Raw genomic sequence first — 18,764 nt, 5'->3', positions numbered from 1 at the left:
GTGGGACGTGGGCTGACCCAAGGGGTGACTAGTCTTTTCTCTCAGATGCTCTTGGAAGTCGATTATCTAGCCTGGTGGCTAGAGAGATCAGAAATTCCAAGCTGTCCATGTCATCCCTCGCTGCCAATTCATCTTTTATCTTATCTGAGAGGCCCTGTTGAAATACTTCCCGTAGTGCCTCGTTATACCACCCAGAGTCGGCAGCTAACGTTCGGAACTCGATGGAGTATTTTGCTACGCTTCATGAACCCTGACAAAGAGTTAGCAACCGCAAATGGGCTGTTCAAAGACCTTCCTCATTTTGGAGATGAAGGAGGGGAAGGAGGAATAGACCTCTGGTTGGTTGTCCCAGATCACGGTGGCCCATGCCAAGGCATCCCCTCGTAACAGCCCCATGATGTACACAATCTTTGATCTGTCTGAGGTGTATGTATGTGGCTGTTGCTCAAAGACCAAAGAGCATTGTAATAAGAAGCCCCGGCACTTCCCTAGGTCCCTAGCATAGGGTTCTGGTTCAGGTACGTATGGCTCTCGAGGAGATTGTGTTGCCGATCCAAGGGGTGTAGCCATCACAGGCTGTGAGGTTTGGTCAGTCGGGGTTCTTGGAAGGGACAGAGTAAGGGAAGCGGATACCTGGTCAATCCGCTCACTAACCTTCCTCACGTTCGTAGACAGCGCACAAAGGATATCTGTGACCTCTCTGAGCAGTTGGTCGTGGATGCCCAGTAGGTAGCCCTGGCCGGCGAGGGCCTGTTGCACGGGACCCGTGTCCACTGGGTTCATTCTTGGCCAGTTCATTCTGTTGCAAGGATGAACCCAAATGCAGGACACAGGCACGGAGGCAAAGTCATGAGATGTTAGTACCGTCGCAAATGGTACAAACCCCCCATCCCCTCTCTTGCACAGAAAACTAACAGATCATCCACATGAGAAGTGGCAGCTGAAACATCAAACCCCAAACTCCCACCCCCTCCCTTGCACAAAAGCTAACGGATCGCCCACCCGGCAGCTAGACATCAAAAACCGCAATCCCCCAACCCCCTTCTTCATAAAAAATAGTAGCAATAACATCAAACCCCCAACACCCTCCTTTGCAAAACTGAGCAGCAATAACAGCATCAAACTCCCAACCCCCTCTCACACAGAAAAACTAAGAACAGATTGCCCACATAGAAAATCCAGCAAGAACATCAGACCCCAAATCCCTAACCCCTCCCTCACACAAAAACCAACATATCACTCACCTGGAATCCTAGCCTGCCAACAAGAGAGAAAACATAGAAACTGAAGGAGGGCAATATAAACTACAGTTCGATAATCACATAAATCTCAGAATTTTGAAAACATACTCCAGTCAGAATCGAGGCCACTCGAACTTAGTCCTTCCGTGAAGACCAACCACTGCAACGCCAATCTATGGCCCTCTGAATGTCACTGACCCAGTCACTAACTGCTGTCAACCCATGGCTTCTGAGAGAGGCTGTTGACCTCATCTGCATTAACTTCGATGCTTCAATCTTCTTCATGCTTTGAAATGGAGTTGATCATGGCCCCGTGCCCCATCTTTGGTCTTCTGCACGAAACAGCTAGTGTTTGCAGTCCTCTCTGTACAGTAGAGCGCTAGATCATTTGATTGAACTCCAAACCACACAAAATAGGCTGAAACAGTTTCCGAAACACAATCAAGACAAAAAGAACAAGCAGAATGCGTAGAAAAATTGAAATAATTGAAGAGATTGGCTATTTGGAAGATGTCACCTGAGGAATCACTGTTTGCTGGCGTCATCTTTACACAGCTTCAGAACAGAGGGGTGTCCTTTTAGAACTAAGATGAGGAGGAATTTCTTTAGCCAGCGAGTGGTGAATCTGTGGAATTCATTGCTACAGGCAGCTTTGGAGGCCAAGTCTTAACATATATTTAAGGCAAAATTGATAGATTCTTGATTGGTCAGGACATGAAAGGATATGGGGAGAAGTCAAGAGATTGGGGCTGAGAGGAGACAGATCAGCCATAATGAAACAGCGGAGCAAACACGACGGGCCAAAAGCCCTAATTCTGCTCATATATCTTATGGTCTTAACAGGGTGGATAACCAGTGTGAAAAAGGCAACAAACTGAGCAAATAGAAAAAGAAAAAAAGATATAATAATATTAAATAAATATTGAGAACATGAGATGAAGGGTACTTGAAATTGAGTTGTGGAAACAGTTCAGTAATGGGGCAAGTGAAGTTATCACCTCTGGTTCAGCAGCCTGATGGTTGAGGGGTAATAACTGTTCCTGAACCTAGTGTTATGAGTCCTGAGGCTCCTATATCTTCTCCCTGATGGCAGCAGTGAGAAAAATGAATGACCTGGGTGGTAGGGGTCCCTGATGATGGATACTGCTTTCCTGCGACAACGTTCTGTGTCAATGTGCTCAATGGTGGGAAGGGCTTATCCATAATGAACTGGGCCGTATCCACTACTTTTTGCAGGATTTTCCGTTCAAGAGCATTAGTGTTTCCATTCTATTAATATGCTTCTCACCACACATCTAAAGAAGTTAGTCAAAGTTATAAGTTTCATGCCAAACTCCTAAGGAAGTAGAGGTGCAGCCATGCTTTCTTCGTAACTACACTTATGTGTTAGGCCCAGGACAGGGCCTCTGAAATGATAGCATTGAGGAATTTAAAGATGCTGACCCTTTCCACTTCTGAGCTCCCAATGAGGACCGGCTCATGGACCTCCAGCTTCCTTCTCCTGAATCAATAATCTGCTCCTTGGTCTTGCTGACATTGACTAAAGGGTTGTTGTTGTGGGACCATGCAACCAGATTTTCAGTCTCCCTCTTATATGCTGATTCATCACCACTTTTTATTCAATCCTCAACAGAGTTGTTGTCAGCAAACTTAAATATGGCAGTGGAGCTGTGTTTAGCCACACAGTCATAAATGTACAGCAAATAGAGCAGGGGTTTAAGCACAGAGCCTTGTGGTGAATCTGTGCTGATGGAGATTGTTGAAGAGATGTTGCCAATCCAAACTGACTGTAAGTAAGAAAATAAGCAAGTAAGAAAATCGAGGATCCAGTGCACAAGGAGGTATTGAGGCCAAGATCTTGAACCTTATTGATTAGTTTTGAGCAAATGATAGTACGGAATGCCAAACTGGAGTCAATAAAGAGCGCCTCGATGTATGTATTTTTGCTGACCTGTTGTTCCAGAGTTGAGTGAAGAGCCAATGAAATGGCATCTGCTGTAGACCTGTTGTGCTGGTAGGCACATTGGAGTGGATCCAAGTAATTTCTCAGGTAGGAGTTAACAAATTTACATACGCTGGTGATATTAAATCTGATTCTGATATGTTTTATCGCCAACCTCTCAAAACACTTCATCACTGTGGATGTAAGTGCCACTAGATGATAGTCACGTTTTTTCTTAGGCACCGGTATAACTGAAGCCTGCTTAAAGCAGAGGGTACCTGCTTTATACATAAGGTGGAATAGTGACTCCAGTACCTAGTTCCATTTCAAATGCCCTTATGATTTTGTTTAAAGCTCAATATTTTGATGTCAAGCATTTTTTAAATGAAGATTACATTTATATTTAAGATTACTTCTTATCATTTCAGTATTTGTGTACTCTTGCCCAATGAACACTGAGATCTGGTAATGAAAGATATAATGTGCCACAAAGTATACAGTTGGAGCTTTTATCTTTCAGCTTAAGCTCACCAATGAAGAAAAGCACCCTTGATATTTACACTGTCTGGGAACACATGAGAAATAGAAGAGGACCAGACCAAGTGGGCTCTTGAGTCAGCGCTGCCATCTAATCTAATTTTCAACTCTACTGTCCTAACTATTCCTTGAAAGTTTCATCTCCTCCTAGTTCCTGCAGGTCTAGGACAAGAAAACTAAACACTCAGCTATTAATAACATTGTGCAATGTATGCAACTTCTCTCCCTCTGTTAAGAATTCAAGGTCCTGTTACCAAGTGGGTGTAAAGTACAGCTGCAGAAATAATTGCCTTCACCAGATAAGATCGTCTGAGTAATTTTGTGGTGTGACTGATCTGTCACTCAGGTCAAAGCAGAAGCAACAAAACTGAACTATCAAGCATAAGCAGTCGCTGAACAGATGTTACCTGGCCAACCAGTTACGTGACAGGTGGATTTTTCATGGTGAGCTGCTATGTTTCTCATTTTAATATTACAGCTTCAGGCATTCTATTCATATTGTGGGGCAGGTGGTTAACTTGGCCTCCAACTTTGCGTTCGCTGCTTGTATAAGCAACGTCAAGAGTGAGAACAGAAGGGTGGGAGGCAACCCACACATCCATGCAGAGAATAAAGTAATATCTCCCTCATTACGCTCAGTCTAAGGTGTGTCAAATGGTCATGCAAGCAACTTGTAGATGTGATTTGGGTTTCTGTCATCATTGACTTCTATCCTCTCATCCTGTATATTTTTCACCCTGTAACTCCCATTCCGATCCTCTTGCCCCATGAAAGCTGATCTTTCAGTTAAGGAAATTAAACCTTCTGTACCCACAAGAGGCCTCTCATTTTTATATCCTTGAGATCTTATGTGATATCCTTAAATTTCTGCTCAATAAGGTTTAAAATTCAAGATTATTTAATGTCATTTGCTGTACATAAGCAAATTAAAGAAAATTAAATAATTATTTCAGATTTGATAGAGCACAAAAAGAAACACAAAAAACAGAGAACAATAATAAAAAAATAAGAAAAAGTAGATAAGGCAGCTTGTTTATATAGGTTGATTGTATGTCTGGCTGATAGGAATTAATAAAGTAGTATTGCATGGGGAAAAGTAACTGTTTTTGAGCCTGGTGGTCCTGGCATGGATGGTACGTAACATCGTCCCTGATGGAAGTGGGACAAACAATCCATGAGCAGGGCGTATGGGATCCTTCATGATATCACTAGCCCTTTTCCTGCACCTTTCTCTATAATATGTCCCTGATGGTAAGTAGGCTGGTGATGTGCTGAGCAGTTTTGATTATCCATTGCAGTGCCTTCCTGTCCATTGCTGTGCAGTTTCTGTACCACGCCCTGACGCAGCTTGTTAGGATGCTCTACTGCAGAATGACATGGGTATGGATGTGTAAAGTCCAGCTCTCTTCAGCCTCCTCAGGAAGTAGAGGCATTGGTAAGCTTTCTTGGGTGCATTGGACTTATTCTGGCTTCACACTCCTCCAGCTCCTCTGTAGGCCATCTCATCATTGTTGGTGGTGAGCCTCACCACTGTTGGGTCATCAGCAATCTTGACAGTATAATTGTTTGGGTGTTTGACCATGCAGACATGTGTGAGCAGAGCGTACAGCAATTGGCTCAGCACACAGCCCTGGGGACGCCCATGTTGTGGATGATGGGAAGGGAGGAGCAGTTGTGTATCCCGACTGTGTGAGGCCTGTTCACTAGAATAGTTACTGGCCCCTCTTCTGATGGAAATTGGATTTTCTTATCCACGTTATCTCAACATATTGTCATTTTTTGCAATTCAAATTAAATCATTTTTCTGTTCCAAAGAAAATAACCTGAGCCTAACCAATCTTACCACAATTAAAATTCTCCACTTTTTTGCAACAACCTCACAGACCCATTTTCTCTCTCTAGTTATGTCATCCTTGCAGTAAAGTTACTGTAAACCTGTGGCCTATAAAGTTTTGTATACAGTGGTAATATGATCTCTCTCTCTATGCTTCATCTAATAAAGAAAATAGAAGTTAATTAGCCAATAAATTCCTTATTTAAGCAAATTAATCAAACTTTAAGTCATCTAGTCTCCTGACACCATGTAAAGCCATAGGCAACTGGAAGACAATGGTGGAAACCTCTGGAAATAATGTCCTTGCTTGTCCTACCCAATCTCTGAGCCTGGTGATCAATTCACTTTCAAAGATGATAAAGTCTTTAATGTTTATTTTACTCTGTTCACATCTTTCCACACCTTAAAGTGCTGCTCCTCCTCAATTAAAGTCCTAATATTCTGCTCCCATGTGAAGACACACAGAAAGTACTCATTAAGAACTGAGCCAGGTCTTCTGTCTTCATGTGCCTTCTGGTCTTTAATTATGCTACATTTTCATTAGTTACTCTTTTACTTTATAAGCATTCATGAACATTTTCTCTAATTTTACAATGCACAATGTGCTTTCATATACTGGGTTCACACCCCTATATTATCAACTTACTAGAATTAAAAAGCTCGTCCCTGTGAGTCTGGAGCCAAGGAATGGAGGTGCAGAAGTGGCCTGTACTGGGATTGGAGGCCTGACAGTTTGTGAAGGAGTGAATAGGTGGGTAGGTAGATAAGGGGCTTATTTTTTTGTTGTCTTTTTATTTTGTTGTTCTGTTGAACATTTTGGGCATGTTATGTTAGCACCGTAATGGTGGTGACACTGCGGGCTGCCCCCACATTTTCTTAGGCTGTGCTGGTTAGGCAAATGATGCACTTCACTGTATGTTTTGATGTACATGTGGTAAATAAATCCAAATCTGATCTGATGCCTAATGAAATGTTGCAGTAAAGTATTCTTGGTGTCAAGAGAATAATGAAGCAGCATGAGGCCAAGTGAATTCCTGAACCACAGTGCGACAAATGTCACAGTGCAACTAACATCAGGGTTGTGAGGCAGGGACCGGCACGGTGCTGGAACCCAGTCTTTGACAATACGTATTGATGAATTGGATGAGAGCAATTGGGTGTAATACACTAAAGTTTACACTAAGCTATGGAATTGTCAGGACTGAGCCATAGCAGAATTAGTGAATTGGCTAGGACAGAGCAAATGGAATACAATGAGGTAAGAGATTGAAAGAATTGGTGCCCAGTGGGACACAATTTACTTAAAGTTAATATCCACATAGGAATGAGGAAGACAGACAGTATATTGGCCTTCAGTGCAAGAGACTTTGAACTCAAGATTAAATATGTTATACTGCTATTATCAAACCTGGAATATTATCTACAGAGGTTGGAGAAGTATGGGTTAGTTCAGTTGAGTGGGGCTGAGAAGAAGGATTAGCCATGGACTCACTGGATGGACAAGGGGGCATAATTTTGAGGTGATTGGATGATGGCATGGGGGTATGTCAGAGGTAATTATTTTCACACAGAAGAATTGTGGATGCATGGAATGTCCTGCCAGGAGTGCAGGAGTGGTGGTAGAGTTTGATACATTAGGGCATTTAAGAAACTCTTGGATAGGCACATGGATGCATGGATGATAGTAAAATGGAAGGCTATGTAGGAGGGAAGGGTAAGATTGATCTTAGAGAAGCTTAAAAGGACAGCATAACATGTGGGCTGAAGGGCCCTTACTGTCCTGTAATGTTTTATGTTCTACGTTGCATAGCAGATACAAGGGCTAATTAGCCAACTCTTGCTTCTATTTCAATTCTTCTTAAGTTATTAACAGGTAACCAGGCAAAATAACAAAATCAGGCAACATAATATTAAAATGATGAGAGGTATAGATAGGGTAAATAAAGCAGTTTTTTTTCCACTGAGGTTAGGTGAAACTAAAACTAGATGTAATAAGTTAAGGATGAAAGGTGAAATGTTTAAAGGGAACTTCTTTACTCAGAGGGTGATGAGAGTGTGGAACGAGCTGCCAGCGTAGTGGATGTAGGTTCGATTTTAACATTTAAGAGAAATTTGGATAGGAGAGCTATATCCAGGTGCAAGTCAATGGGACTAGGCAGATTAATAGCACAGCATGGACTAGATGGGTCAAATGGAGTTTCTGTGCTGTAGTGCTCTATGACTATCTTTTGACAGGCAAATTTTACAAGACTGCAACAGCATTGTCTGTGGTGTTTCCTACAACAGTGATGAACTTTCAAAAAGTACTATTGGCTATAAAAACAGAAAGGAACTTTCTACAGACATGTAGCTTTCAACTCAACACCCCACCTACTGAACAAATTTATACTACTGGTTTAGCAGGGCTATTTAATGGTTACTCTGAGCTATATACACCCATTAGATGTTAGTATGGTGTCCATGTGCATTAGTCATATGATATGATCATAGTATTTTAATACTGAACTACAGGTTGCTGCCATGAAAGTAATTATGAAAGCACCAACTGGGTTTGTTTTTCTTTCATCATTGCTATGCAAGTACAATATCCCACAGAAAATCAGTCTCATGCTATCTTTTAAGGGCTCAGCTGAAGGAATTAATAAGTATGTGGAGGTGAGATTTTTTGGCTGAGAAATACAGTTCAAATTCATTTACTATGTAAAGAAGAAATATTTCAACAATGCTAACATTTGAAATTGGAGCTTAAACACAGGCCCCCTCCTACTAAAACTGTAAGATTCATACCCATTACATTTCCCTACCCCCACCACCACACAATTACTTATGTATCATGACTGTCAAATAAATTCAGAAGTGTTATTGCTAGTCCACTGGGGATCAGGTGACTAATATCAGACCACCAGCCATGAAAAACAGCTAAACAATTTCACTTCAGAAAAAAACTTCAAAGCTTTAGGTAAAACTCAGGAGACAGAAAGCTGCAATAAAAATTCAAATCTTCACAGGCCTGACGACATGCAAAGACACCAGCGCAGCAAGCAGAATGAAGAATGGTACTGTATGTGCAAAATTTTACTCTCATGTGACAGCACATCTTTGAAGATAGAACCGAAAGACATCCAAAGACTGGTGCTTCAGAAATAAAACCAAAATAACTAGGTTCTGGCTATCTCATATATGAAATTTGATCCTTCCTCATCTTTAGAAAGCAGCTGAATTCTTATTAAAACCATTCTCTTTCTATATAAGATTTTAGAAATTTGAACATCTGTCACACAAAATTCTTTGCTTTGTCTAAATTCCTTTAACATTTTAAATTGAAAATCATGCCTTAACTTCATTGTGGATCTTAACATTATAGATCTTTGTTCCAATATTTAGTGTCTCAGCATCCAAGGAGCCTTTTCATAATATGAAACATGAATTTCTTCCCTTATACACTGGGCTAGTTATATTTCTCTAATTGTTCACCAGCATCCTTAATTGTTGTAGGTTTCTGGAAACCTTATGTTGGCAGATTTGCTTTAGGTCCCTGAACAACTTTAGTCACAGGTCACTGTTAGGATTCTGTTGCCATCAATGACATTCAGATTGGAAGAAAAAAATCTTAATTTACTGCAGCATCTTTTAGGACCTCAGTACATCCCGAAGCATTTTTGCCTCGTTTGAAGTATTTAAGTTAGTTGCTGTTGTGATCAAAGAAATGTGGCCCCTGATCTACATATTAATAATAATTTGATAGCAATAAGCCATGATGCCTTTGGTTGTTGACTGAGGGACAGATATTGCTCAGAGCACTCAAACACCCACTTTTTCTCTTTAAGAGAGTCATGAAATATTTCATATCTACTCAAGAGTACACACAGGTACTCAATTTAGCACCTCATTAGTACTCAAGCCTCGAACGGGATTAGAACCTTACCCCACTACCTCAGGTGCACTGAACCTGAAGAATAACATTCAGGAAATAAATGATAAGATCTGCATGAGGGACCAAGTGCCTGGAAGAATTGAAGCAATGGGAACGGAACTGTATGTCTGGTAGTTTCTGGATACACACAGTGATTAAACCAGAAGTATACTCTTACCTCCTTGTTCACTTTGCTGCATGAGAAGCAGGGCATCATTAAACCTGGTTGGGCCCAGAAAGCAAAACACAGGAGATTCTGCAAATGCTGGAAATCTTGAGCAACAGACACAAAATGTTGGAGAAACTCAGCAAGTCAGGCAGCGTATATGGAGGGGATAAGCAGTCAACGTTTTGGCCTGAGATCCTTCATCAAGACAGGAAAGGAAGGGACCAGAAACCAGAATCATTCTTGCTAGTTCTATACAAGTTGACCAGAATGGGGAATAGAAAAAAGAGAGGAGAGAGAAGGGAGAAATTACCAGAAGTTAGAGAAATCAATGTTCATGCAGTTGGAGGCTACCCAGATGGAATATGCTTCTCCAAGAGGTAACACCTGACATTCCGTTGATGGATGCTTATTCTCCTCCAAAGATGCTGCCTGATTTGCTGAGTTCCTTAAGCATTTTGTGTGGCTCAAGACTTCCAGCATCTATAGAATCTCTTGTGTTGGTGGCAATGGTTTGGAGCCTAGCTTCTGAACACTTGCCAATTCCAGTCCCAGCTGGAGGGTACTTGCCATGGATTGAATAGTTTTTCACTAGTTCTAAAGAGTGGTCCCACTACGGCAGGACGATTTATTTTTGAAGCTAGAAGCAGCTATGTTGCAGGAAAGATCAAAACAAGTGTCAGCATTTTCTACGGTGGGGAGTCTAAGACCAGATGACACAGCCTCAGAATAGAGGGACGTCCATTTAGAATGAAGAAGAGGAGGAACATCTTTAGCCCGATAGTGGTGAATCTGTGAATTTGTTGCCACAGGTGGCTGTGGAGGCCAAGACATTGGATATATTTAAGGCAGAGGTTGATAGGTTCTTGATTAGTCATGGCATGAAGGGATACGGGGAGGAGGCAGGAGAATGGAGCTGAGAGGGAAATAGATAAGTCATGATGAAATGGCAAAGCAAACTTGATGGGCCAAATGGCCTAATTCTGTTCCTATTTCTGACGGTCTTATGGCAACAATGCAGCTTTTTTTTTAAAATCTTTTTTTTAATCTTCACTAATAATTTTTTTTAAAAACCTGCAGATGCTGGAAATCTGAAATTAAAACAGAAATGTTGAAAAACATAGCAAATATAAGGCAGCATATGTGGAGAGAGCAATGTTAACTCTCTTTTTCCATCTTCTCTTTCACCCCAGATGTTGAGGAAGTTAGGCATGGGCCCCCAAATCCTAAGAACTTTCTACATGGGCACAATTGAAAACATCCTGACTGGCCACATCACTGCCTGGTATAGGAACTGTACCTTCCTTGATCTCAGGGTTCTGCAGAGAGTGGTGCGGACAGCCCAGCGCATCTGTAGTTGTGAACTTCCCATGATTCAGGACATTTACAAAGACGGGTGTGAAAAAAAGGGCCTGAAGGATCATTGGGGACCCCAGCTACCCCAACTACAATCTATTCCAGCTGTTACGATCCAGGAAATGGTACCACTGCATAAAAGCCAGGACCACCAGGGACAGCTTCTTCCACCAGGCCATCAGGCTGATTAATTCATGCTATTTGAGTGTATTTCTATGTTATTTTGACTGTTCTGTTTATTATAATTATTATAAATTACTATGATTGCACATTGCACATTTAGACAGAGATGTAATGTAAAGATTTTTACTCAAAAAATGTGAAGGATGTAAGAAATAGTCAATTCAATACAAATCAATTCACTTCAATCCATTGATGCTGCCTGACTTGCTGATGATTTCCAGTATTTTCTGTTTGTATTTCTGGTCTTCAGAAACTTTGGCTCATGATAAACTTGTTGATTACGATCTTAGCTCGTATACTGTCATAAAGCAGATGTAAGATGGGGACAAATTTCTGTGGGCAGCAAACTTGAGGAGAATTTCCAGTCTCTCCACGTAGAAGAACACCAAAGTTTTGGTGTGTTTGAAAAAGGTTACATAGGCCGGTTAATGCTGCCTTTATTTCTCCTGTGAAGATCATGTCCATTGTGTGTCTAGACCAGTAGAACCATAGAACGTTACAGCACAGAAACAGGTCTTTTGGCCCTTCTTGGCTGTGCCGAATTATTTTTCTGCCTAGTCCCACTGACCTGCACCAGGCCCATATCCCTCCATACACCTCTCATCCATGTACCAGTCCAAGTTTTTCTTAAAAGTTAAAAATGAGCCCACATTTACCACTTCATCTGGCAGCTCATTCCACACTCCCACCACTCTCTGTGTGAAGAAGCCCTCCCTAATGTTCCCTTTAAACTTTTCCCCCTTCACCCTTTAACCCATGTCCTCTGGTTTTTTTCTCCCCTGGCCCCAGTGGAAAAAGCCTGTGTGCATTCATTCCATCTATACCCATCTTAATTTTATATATCTCTATCAAATCTCCCCTCATTCTTCTACGCTCCAGGGAATAAAGTCCTAACCTATTCAACCTTTCTCTGTAACTCAGTTTCTCAAGTCCTGGCAACATCCTTGTAAACCTTCTCTGCACTCTTTCAACCTTATTAATATCCTTCCTGTAATTCAGTGACCAAAACTGCACACAATACTCCAAATTCGGTCTCACCAATGCCTTATACAACCTCATCATAACATTCCAACTCTTATACTCAATACTTTGATTTATAAAGGCCAATGTACCAAAAGCTCTCTTTACTACCCTATCTACCTGTGATGCCACTTTTAGGGAATTTTGTACCTGTATTCCCAGATCCCTCTGTTCTACTGCACCCCTCAGTGCCCTACTATTTACCTTGTATGTTCTACCTTGGTTTTTCCTTCCAAAGTGCAATACCTCACACTTGTCTGTATTAAACTCCATCTGCCATTTTTCTGCCCATTTCTCCAGCTGGTCCAAATCCCTCTGCAAGCTTTGAAAACCTTCCTCACTCTCCACTACACCTCCAATCTTTGTATCATCAGCAAATTTGCTGATCCAATTTACCACATTATCATCCAGATCATTGATATTGATGACAAATAACAATGGACCCAGCACTGATCCCTGTGGCACACCACTAGTCACAGGCCTCCACTCACAGAAGCAATCCTCCACTACCACTCTCTGACTTCTCCCATTGAGCCAATGTCTAATCCAATTTACTACCTCACCATGTATACCTAGTGACTGAAACTTCCTAACTAACCTCCCATGCAGGACCTTGTCAAAGGCCTTACTGAAGTCCACATAGACAACATCTACTGCCTTCCCTTCATCCACTTTCCTTGTAACCTCCTCAAAAAACTCTAATAGATTTGTTAAACATGACCTACCATGCACAGCTGAGTTGACTCTCCCTAATAAGTCCCTGTCTATCTAAATACTTGTAGATCCTATCTCTTAGTACTCCTTCCAATAATTTACCTATTACCGACGTCAAATTTATCGGCCTATAATTTCCTGGATTACTTTTAGAGCCTTTTTTAAACGATGGAACAACATGAGCTATCCTCTGATCCTCCGGCACCTCACCCGTAGGTACCGACATTTTAAATATATCTGCCAGGGCCTCTGCAATTTCAACACTAGTCTCCTTCAAGGTCCGAGGGAATACCCTATCAGGTCCTGGGGATTTATCTACTCTGATTTGCCTCAAGATAGCAAGCACCTCCTCCTCCAAACTGTATAGGTTCCATGACCTCACTACTTATTTGCCTTATTTCCGTTGACTCCATGCCAGTTTCCTTAGTAAATACAGATGCAAAAAACCCATTTAAGATCTCCCCCATTTCTTTTGGTTTCATACATAGCCGACCACTCTGATCTTCAAGAGGACCAATTTTATCCCTTGCTATCCTTTTGCTTTTAATATACCTGTAGAAGCTCTTTGGATTATCTTTCACCTTGACTGCCAAAGATACCTCATGTCTTCTTTTAGCCTTCCTGATTTCTTTCTTAAGTTTTTTTTTGCACTTTTTATACTCCTCAAGTACCTTATTTGCTCTCTGTTTCCGACACATGTCATACATCTCTCTCTTCTTCTTTATCAGAGTTCCAATATCCCTAGAGAACCAAGGTTCCTTTTTCTTATTCACTTTGCCTTTAATCCTGACAGGAACATACAAACTCTGCACTCTCAAAATTTCTGCTTTGAAGGGCTCCCACTTACCAATGACATCCTTGCCAGAGAACAACCTGCCCCAATCCACGCCTTTTAGATCCTTTCTCATTTCTTCAAATTCAGCCTTTTTCCAGTTCAGAACCTCAATCTGAGGACCAGATCTATCTTTATCCATGATCAAGTTGAAATTAATGGTGCTATGATCACTGGAACCAAAGTGTTCCCCTACACACACTTCCATCACCTGTCCTAACTCGTTTCCTAATAGGAGATCTAATATTGCATCCTCTCTAGTCGGTACCTCTATATATATTGATTTAGAAAACTTTCCTGAACATATTTTACAAACTCTTAACTCGTCTAGACCTTTAACAGTATGGGAGTCCCAATCAATATGTGGATTATAATATGTAGTTTACAAACATTTTCTCAGGTGGCCACTTTAATCAAATGATTCTCCCATGTGACACAATAATAGCAAATTCATCAGTCCCTAGACTGGCATTCATTTAAAATGGCAGCGGTAACAACATTGTTTTAAGCATGTCTTGGCCCACCTGATGATCCAGGACCTCACTCAGAAAAGAATCCCATCCTTTATCTTTACCAATGTAACTTTCTTTACAAGACATTTTAGCAAGCCATGTGATATTCTCATTCTTGCCCTTGGTGAGTAAAACACCACTAAACATTTCTTATCACAGACATATTGTACTGACTTGTTACTTCCAACTTGAATATTTTTGTTTAGAGCCTTGTTTAAAAAAAACGTAGCGGACCACAAAACACTTCAATTAGAATCACATTAAGCATATTCCTGTGGTTAGATTTTCTCATGAGAAAACATTACCGTTGACTATTGACATATGACTTTAACCCATCAGTTCTTAAAATATTTTCCTGCAAGTTAAGTCAATTAACTGAGACAAACATAATCTCTTAAAAAAACTCATGTATCTTCTACTGCAAGAAACTAAAGGCATGCCAGGAAATCTTGAAATGTGAAGCTTTGGAAACTAAAAACAACATAAATTCTGTCATGAAAAGTGGACATGCTGGTTTATGGTGAAGCTATCTTTGGAATACCCTTTATTAATCCAGTTTGGTTTATTAGTTAAACAACAACATCACAGGCCAATTGATGTTGCAAATAAAATTATGCTCACTACTCTGAACATGACTGCAGCAACAAAAATACATCAGAATTCAGCCAATAAACATTCCAAGTGCGTGATATTTAAAGCCTGATGATTAAAGAAGCAGTTAAAATTAGAATCACTGTTTGATTTTTTTAAAATAATCTAATTCACTGAATTTCACAAATGTATTCCAAAGCTGGACATAAGTGGAGAATTATCTGCAGCATGCTTTGTTTTTCACTTCTTGGATAAATGAAGGTCAGGAAAAATAGTTTAAATGTTTTATAGTTTACAATTTTAAATTCCTATCCATCCCTTCTTCCATCATTCTAAACCACTTGATTAATAATGAAAAATGCTCTTTTAATCTTGTAAATCATCACAAATGTAGGCTCTTTGTAACTCTTATAATGCAATAATTGAAAAATAGGATAATCTGAAACATCAAAAAAATACATTAAAGGTCTGGAACTCCCTCCGTAAATTTCTCCACCTCTCTAACAAGCTTCTTAAAGATTATTCCATTAAACTGACTTATAGCGATTTGTGTAGCACTGCCAAATCTGTTTGATAATTGTCCCCATGATATATCTTGGGACATTTTCCTATTTCAGAGATGACATATGAGTGCACAATGCGATTGTGAAGGTCCATTATTTTAAATAAACTGGACTTCTTGTACCACCTGCTTCATTCAATCATACACAAACTGGCTCATTGACTATTGGCTGTGTGTGAATGTAGAAAATACAAACACAAGAAAGAACAGTTTACCTGTTCAGCAGCCTGTTCCATTTCAGCTGCATTTGTCTTCTGCAACTCCAATTTCACCCTCTCCATCTCAGCTTTCAGCTTGTTAACAGTAGCTTCATGATCATGCAAAGCTTTCTGCTTCTCCTCTTCACGTAGCAACCCCAACTCAACCAACTGCTGCTTTCGCTGTGAGTTAACCTGGATAAGTTCTTCACGTAGCTGGTGGACTTGGGCCTCCAACTCCCCAATAGTCTGTGAAAGCAGCAACAGTCTGTCTTAAACATAGCATTCAATCACAAATATACATTTGGTGATCAGATCATGTCTAAATTTCATAATCAGTTTGATCAAAATTATTTGATTTGGAAGCTACTTTTCAATGTAAAGTTCAAATAATTATCAAGAAAATACAGCCCTTTTTGGGAACTCCTGCATTTTCTTCACACATGGTTGCTCAAACTTTAATCTGTTGACAAAAATCATATAACATAGTGGTCAGATATCATCAGCTGAGCTGAAATTCCCCAAAATCACAATGCAGAATCCTTTGGGAAGCTAATAAATATGATTAAATAAACTTGACTTAGAAATACAGATGAGTTTCCTGATTTTCTATGTTTGAAATCATTTCTTGAAAGAAACCAAAGTAGGTCAGGATTCACGCACAACTTTCATTCACCAAATAGACTCCGTTACCAACAGGTGGTATAGTGAATTGGGACACATTGGAACCAGTACATTTTGGCCCAATTAAGCAGTTGCCCCGATTAGCTGAAGTTTCATGGAAAAGCTAAAAAGGTATAAAGAAGAGAAACTACCATTTAACTCAGGAACAAATTACATATTCAAATGACAGAACAAATTAGAACACAACAAATACCTCTACAGTACTATAAAACTGTGTTTTATTGGATACTATTGTATCTTAATAATTATTGACCAAGGAATTAATCCAGAGTATACTGTCATGTTCTTTTGGTTGACTGTAAATGAACAAAATCAGTGCGGACACCTAGCGTAGCTAATGGACTGGCTTCAAACAATCTTTTTGATGATTTGAGTCCTTCAAATCTTGATTTTCATTGTAACATTCAAGATGATTATCAATACTTTCCTAACTTGTTGAAGTAGCATGATCGTTTCATTTTCAGTCCTGTTTCCGGCATTTGCAAGGTTGATTGCTTGAAAATGTAGTGAACAAAACAGTTCTGAATTGTCTTACTACCTATTCTCACCAACTATCAGTGACAAAAAACACTGCTGTTTGAACACAAACACACACAACCGCTTTAAGCACAGTGCAGTTTCTAAGAGTGACAAAATTCACCCAACTATCACTAATCAGAAGATGTTCGGGAACAGCAGCTTCCTGCCCCAATTAGCAGCATGGTGGGCATGGTGCCTCAAACTAAGGAAGGGAATCTAGACTATTTTCTCCATTAGTTTTTATTCTTTAAGAGCTGGCTTAAATAAGCAGCTCCCCGATTAACTGATGGTCCAATTAACTAGAATCCATTGTAATAAATGTGTGATGAGTATGTAACCTAGAATGATGCTCCAGTGGGGTAATAAGGGAATGTTGCATTTTTGGGTATTCCATGTTTCAGTTGAGAAGCCAGCTAATCTAAGCCCAATTATATTCTGTAACTGAAGGAACACATCACATCGCTTGATATGAAGAAACACTGGAGTTCTTTCAATGTCTTAAGGCAATATTTTTCCCATCACAAATTAAATCCAAAGATTTGGTCATTGGTGCTTGTGGAACTTGCTAGTGTGCAATGTTATCTGCAGGTATGGCATCATTACAACAGTAATGGCACTTCCAAAGGCCCTTTATTGGCTGTGAAACATTTTCTGATTTCTTCATGCTGTAGTATTTTGATCTTTTGATGTAAATAATTCAGTCCCCATAGGTATTTTTCCCCATTCCTTTCAAAATTCCTATCATCACCCTTCAGGATAAAGGGTTTGACCTCAATGCTCTTGAACACAGCTATTTCATCACCAAGTTCCCTCTCACAGAATTGCTTACATGTTTCTTGCATTGCCATGTTTAAATCTTTCCAATCTGTTTTCCACAGCAATAAAATGGACAAAGTCATAAATGATAGTCTAAGACACTGGAACAGGCTCCCTTTTTATCCTTTGATATCTTTCTCTAAATTTCTTTATACCATTGATCACACCATGTTCTTCAGGAGTTTCTTTTTAGTTGTCCATCACAACAGGGCTGTTTCTGTTTGTTATTCTTATCTATTTAATTAATACCATAAGACATAGGACCAGAATCAGGTAATTTGTCCCATCAAGTCTGCTCTGCCATTTAATCATGGCTGATTTATCATCCCTCTCAACCTCATTCTCCTGCCTTCTCCCCATAACCTTTAATGCCCTTGCTAACCAGGAACCTATCAATCTCTGCTTTAAATATATCTAATGATTTAGCCTCACAGGCATTAGTGGCAATGAATTCCATCTTCTGGCTAAAGAAATTCCTGCTCACCTCTGTTCTAAAGGGCCATTCTTCTATTTTGAGGCAGTGACATCTGATCCTAGACTCCCTCACTGTAGGAAACACCCTCTCCATGTCCACTCTAGTTAGACCTTTAACTATTGAATAGGTTTCAATGAGAGCCCCTCTCATTTTTCTAAACTCCAGCGAGTACAGGCCCAGGGCCATCAAATGCTCTTCATACATTAACCTTTTGTTCCTGGATCATTCTCATGAACTCTTCTGGACTCTCTTGAATACCAGCACACCATTTCTTAAATAGGGAGTCCAAAATTGCTCACAATATTCCAAGTGCAGTCTGACCAATGCCGTATAGTTTTATAAATTATTGTTACAGTATCTCAAGCAATGACCTCTTAATAAGTACTAGCATGAAATTCTGTTGCAGTCCAGTCTTCATCAGTGAAACATCTCTTTATAACATTATTTCTTCTTCTGCCTCAGCTTTGCCATAATCACCTCTGCATCATTAACAGCTGGTCTCCTCTCCTACCTCCACAAAATTCAGTTCTTTCAAAGCCCCGTGGCCCTTTTCAATCTTACACCGTATTTCACATTCATTACCTTCTCTGCTCACTAACTTATATTACTTCCAAGTTCACAACACTTCATAATAAAAAAGGCAAATAGTCAGAAGCAGACTTGCTCTGTT

General features: G+C 40.1%; 1 protein-coding gene across 2 annotated transcripts in view; it reads right to left on the bottom strand.

Annotated features, from left to right (window-relative positions):
- cep112 (centrosomal protein 112) overlaps positions 1 to 18,764 on the bottom strand; it is a 531,702-nt gene that overhangs the window by 172,987 nt on the left and 339,951 nt on the right. For both annotated transcript variants that reach the window (XM_073026401.1, XM_073026402.1), the window contains exon 21: positions 15,619 to 15,849. In XM_073026401.1, the coding sequence (XP_072882502.1) occupies positions 15,619 to 15,849 (231 nt within the window). The remainder of the gene's footprint in view (positions 1 to 15,618; positions 15,850 to 18,764) is intronic.

The sequence above is a fragment of the Hemitrygon akajei genome, chromosome 22 (assembly GCF_048418815.1).
Source record: "Hemitrygon akajei chromosome 22, sHemAka1.3, whole genome shotgun sequence".
NCBI classification, from domain to species: domain Eukaryota; kingdom Metazoa; phylum Chordata; class Chondrichthyes; order Myliobatiformes; family Dasyatidae; genus Hemitrygon; species Hemitrygon akajei.
This window is presented reverse-complemented; position numbering and strand designations above follow the sequence as displayed.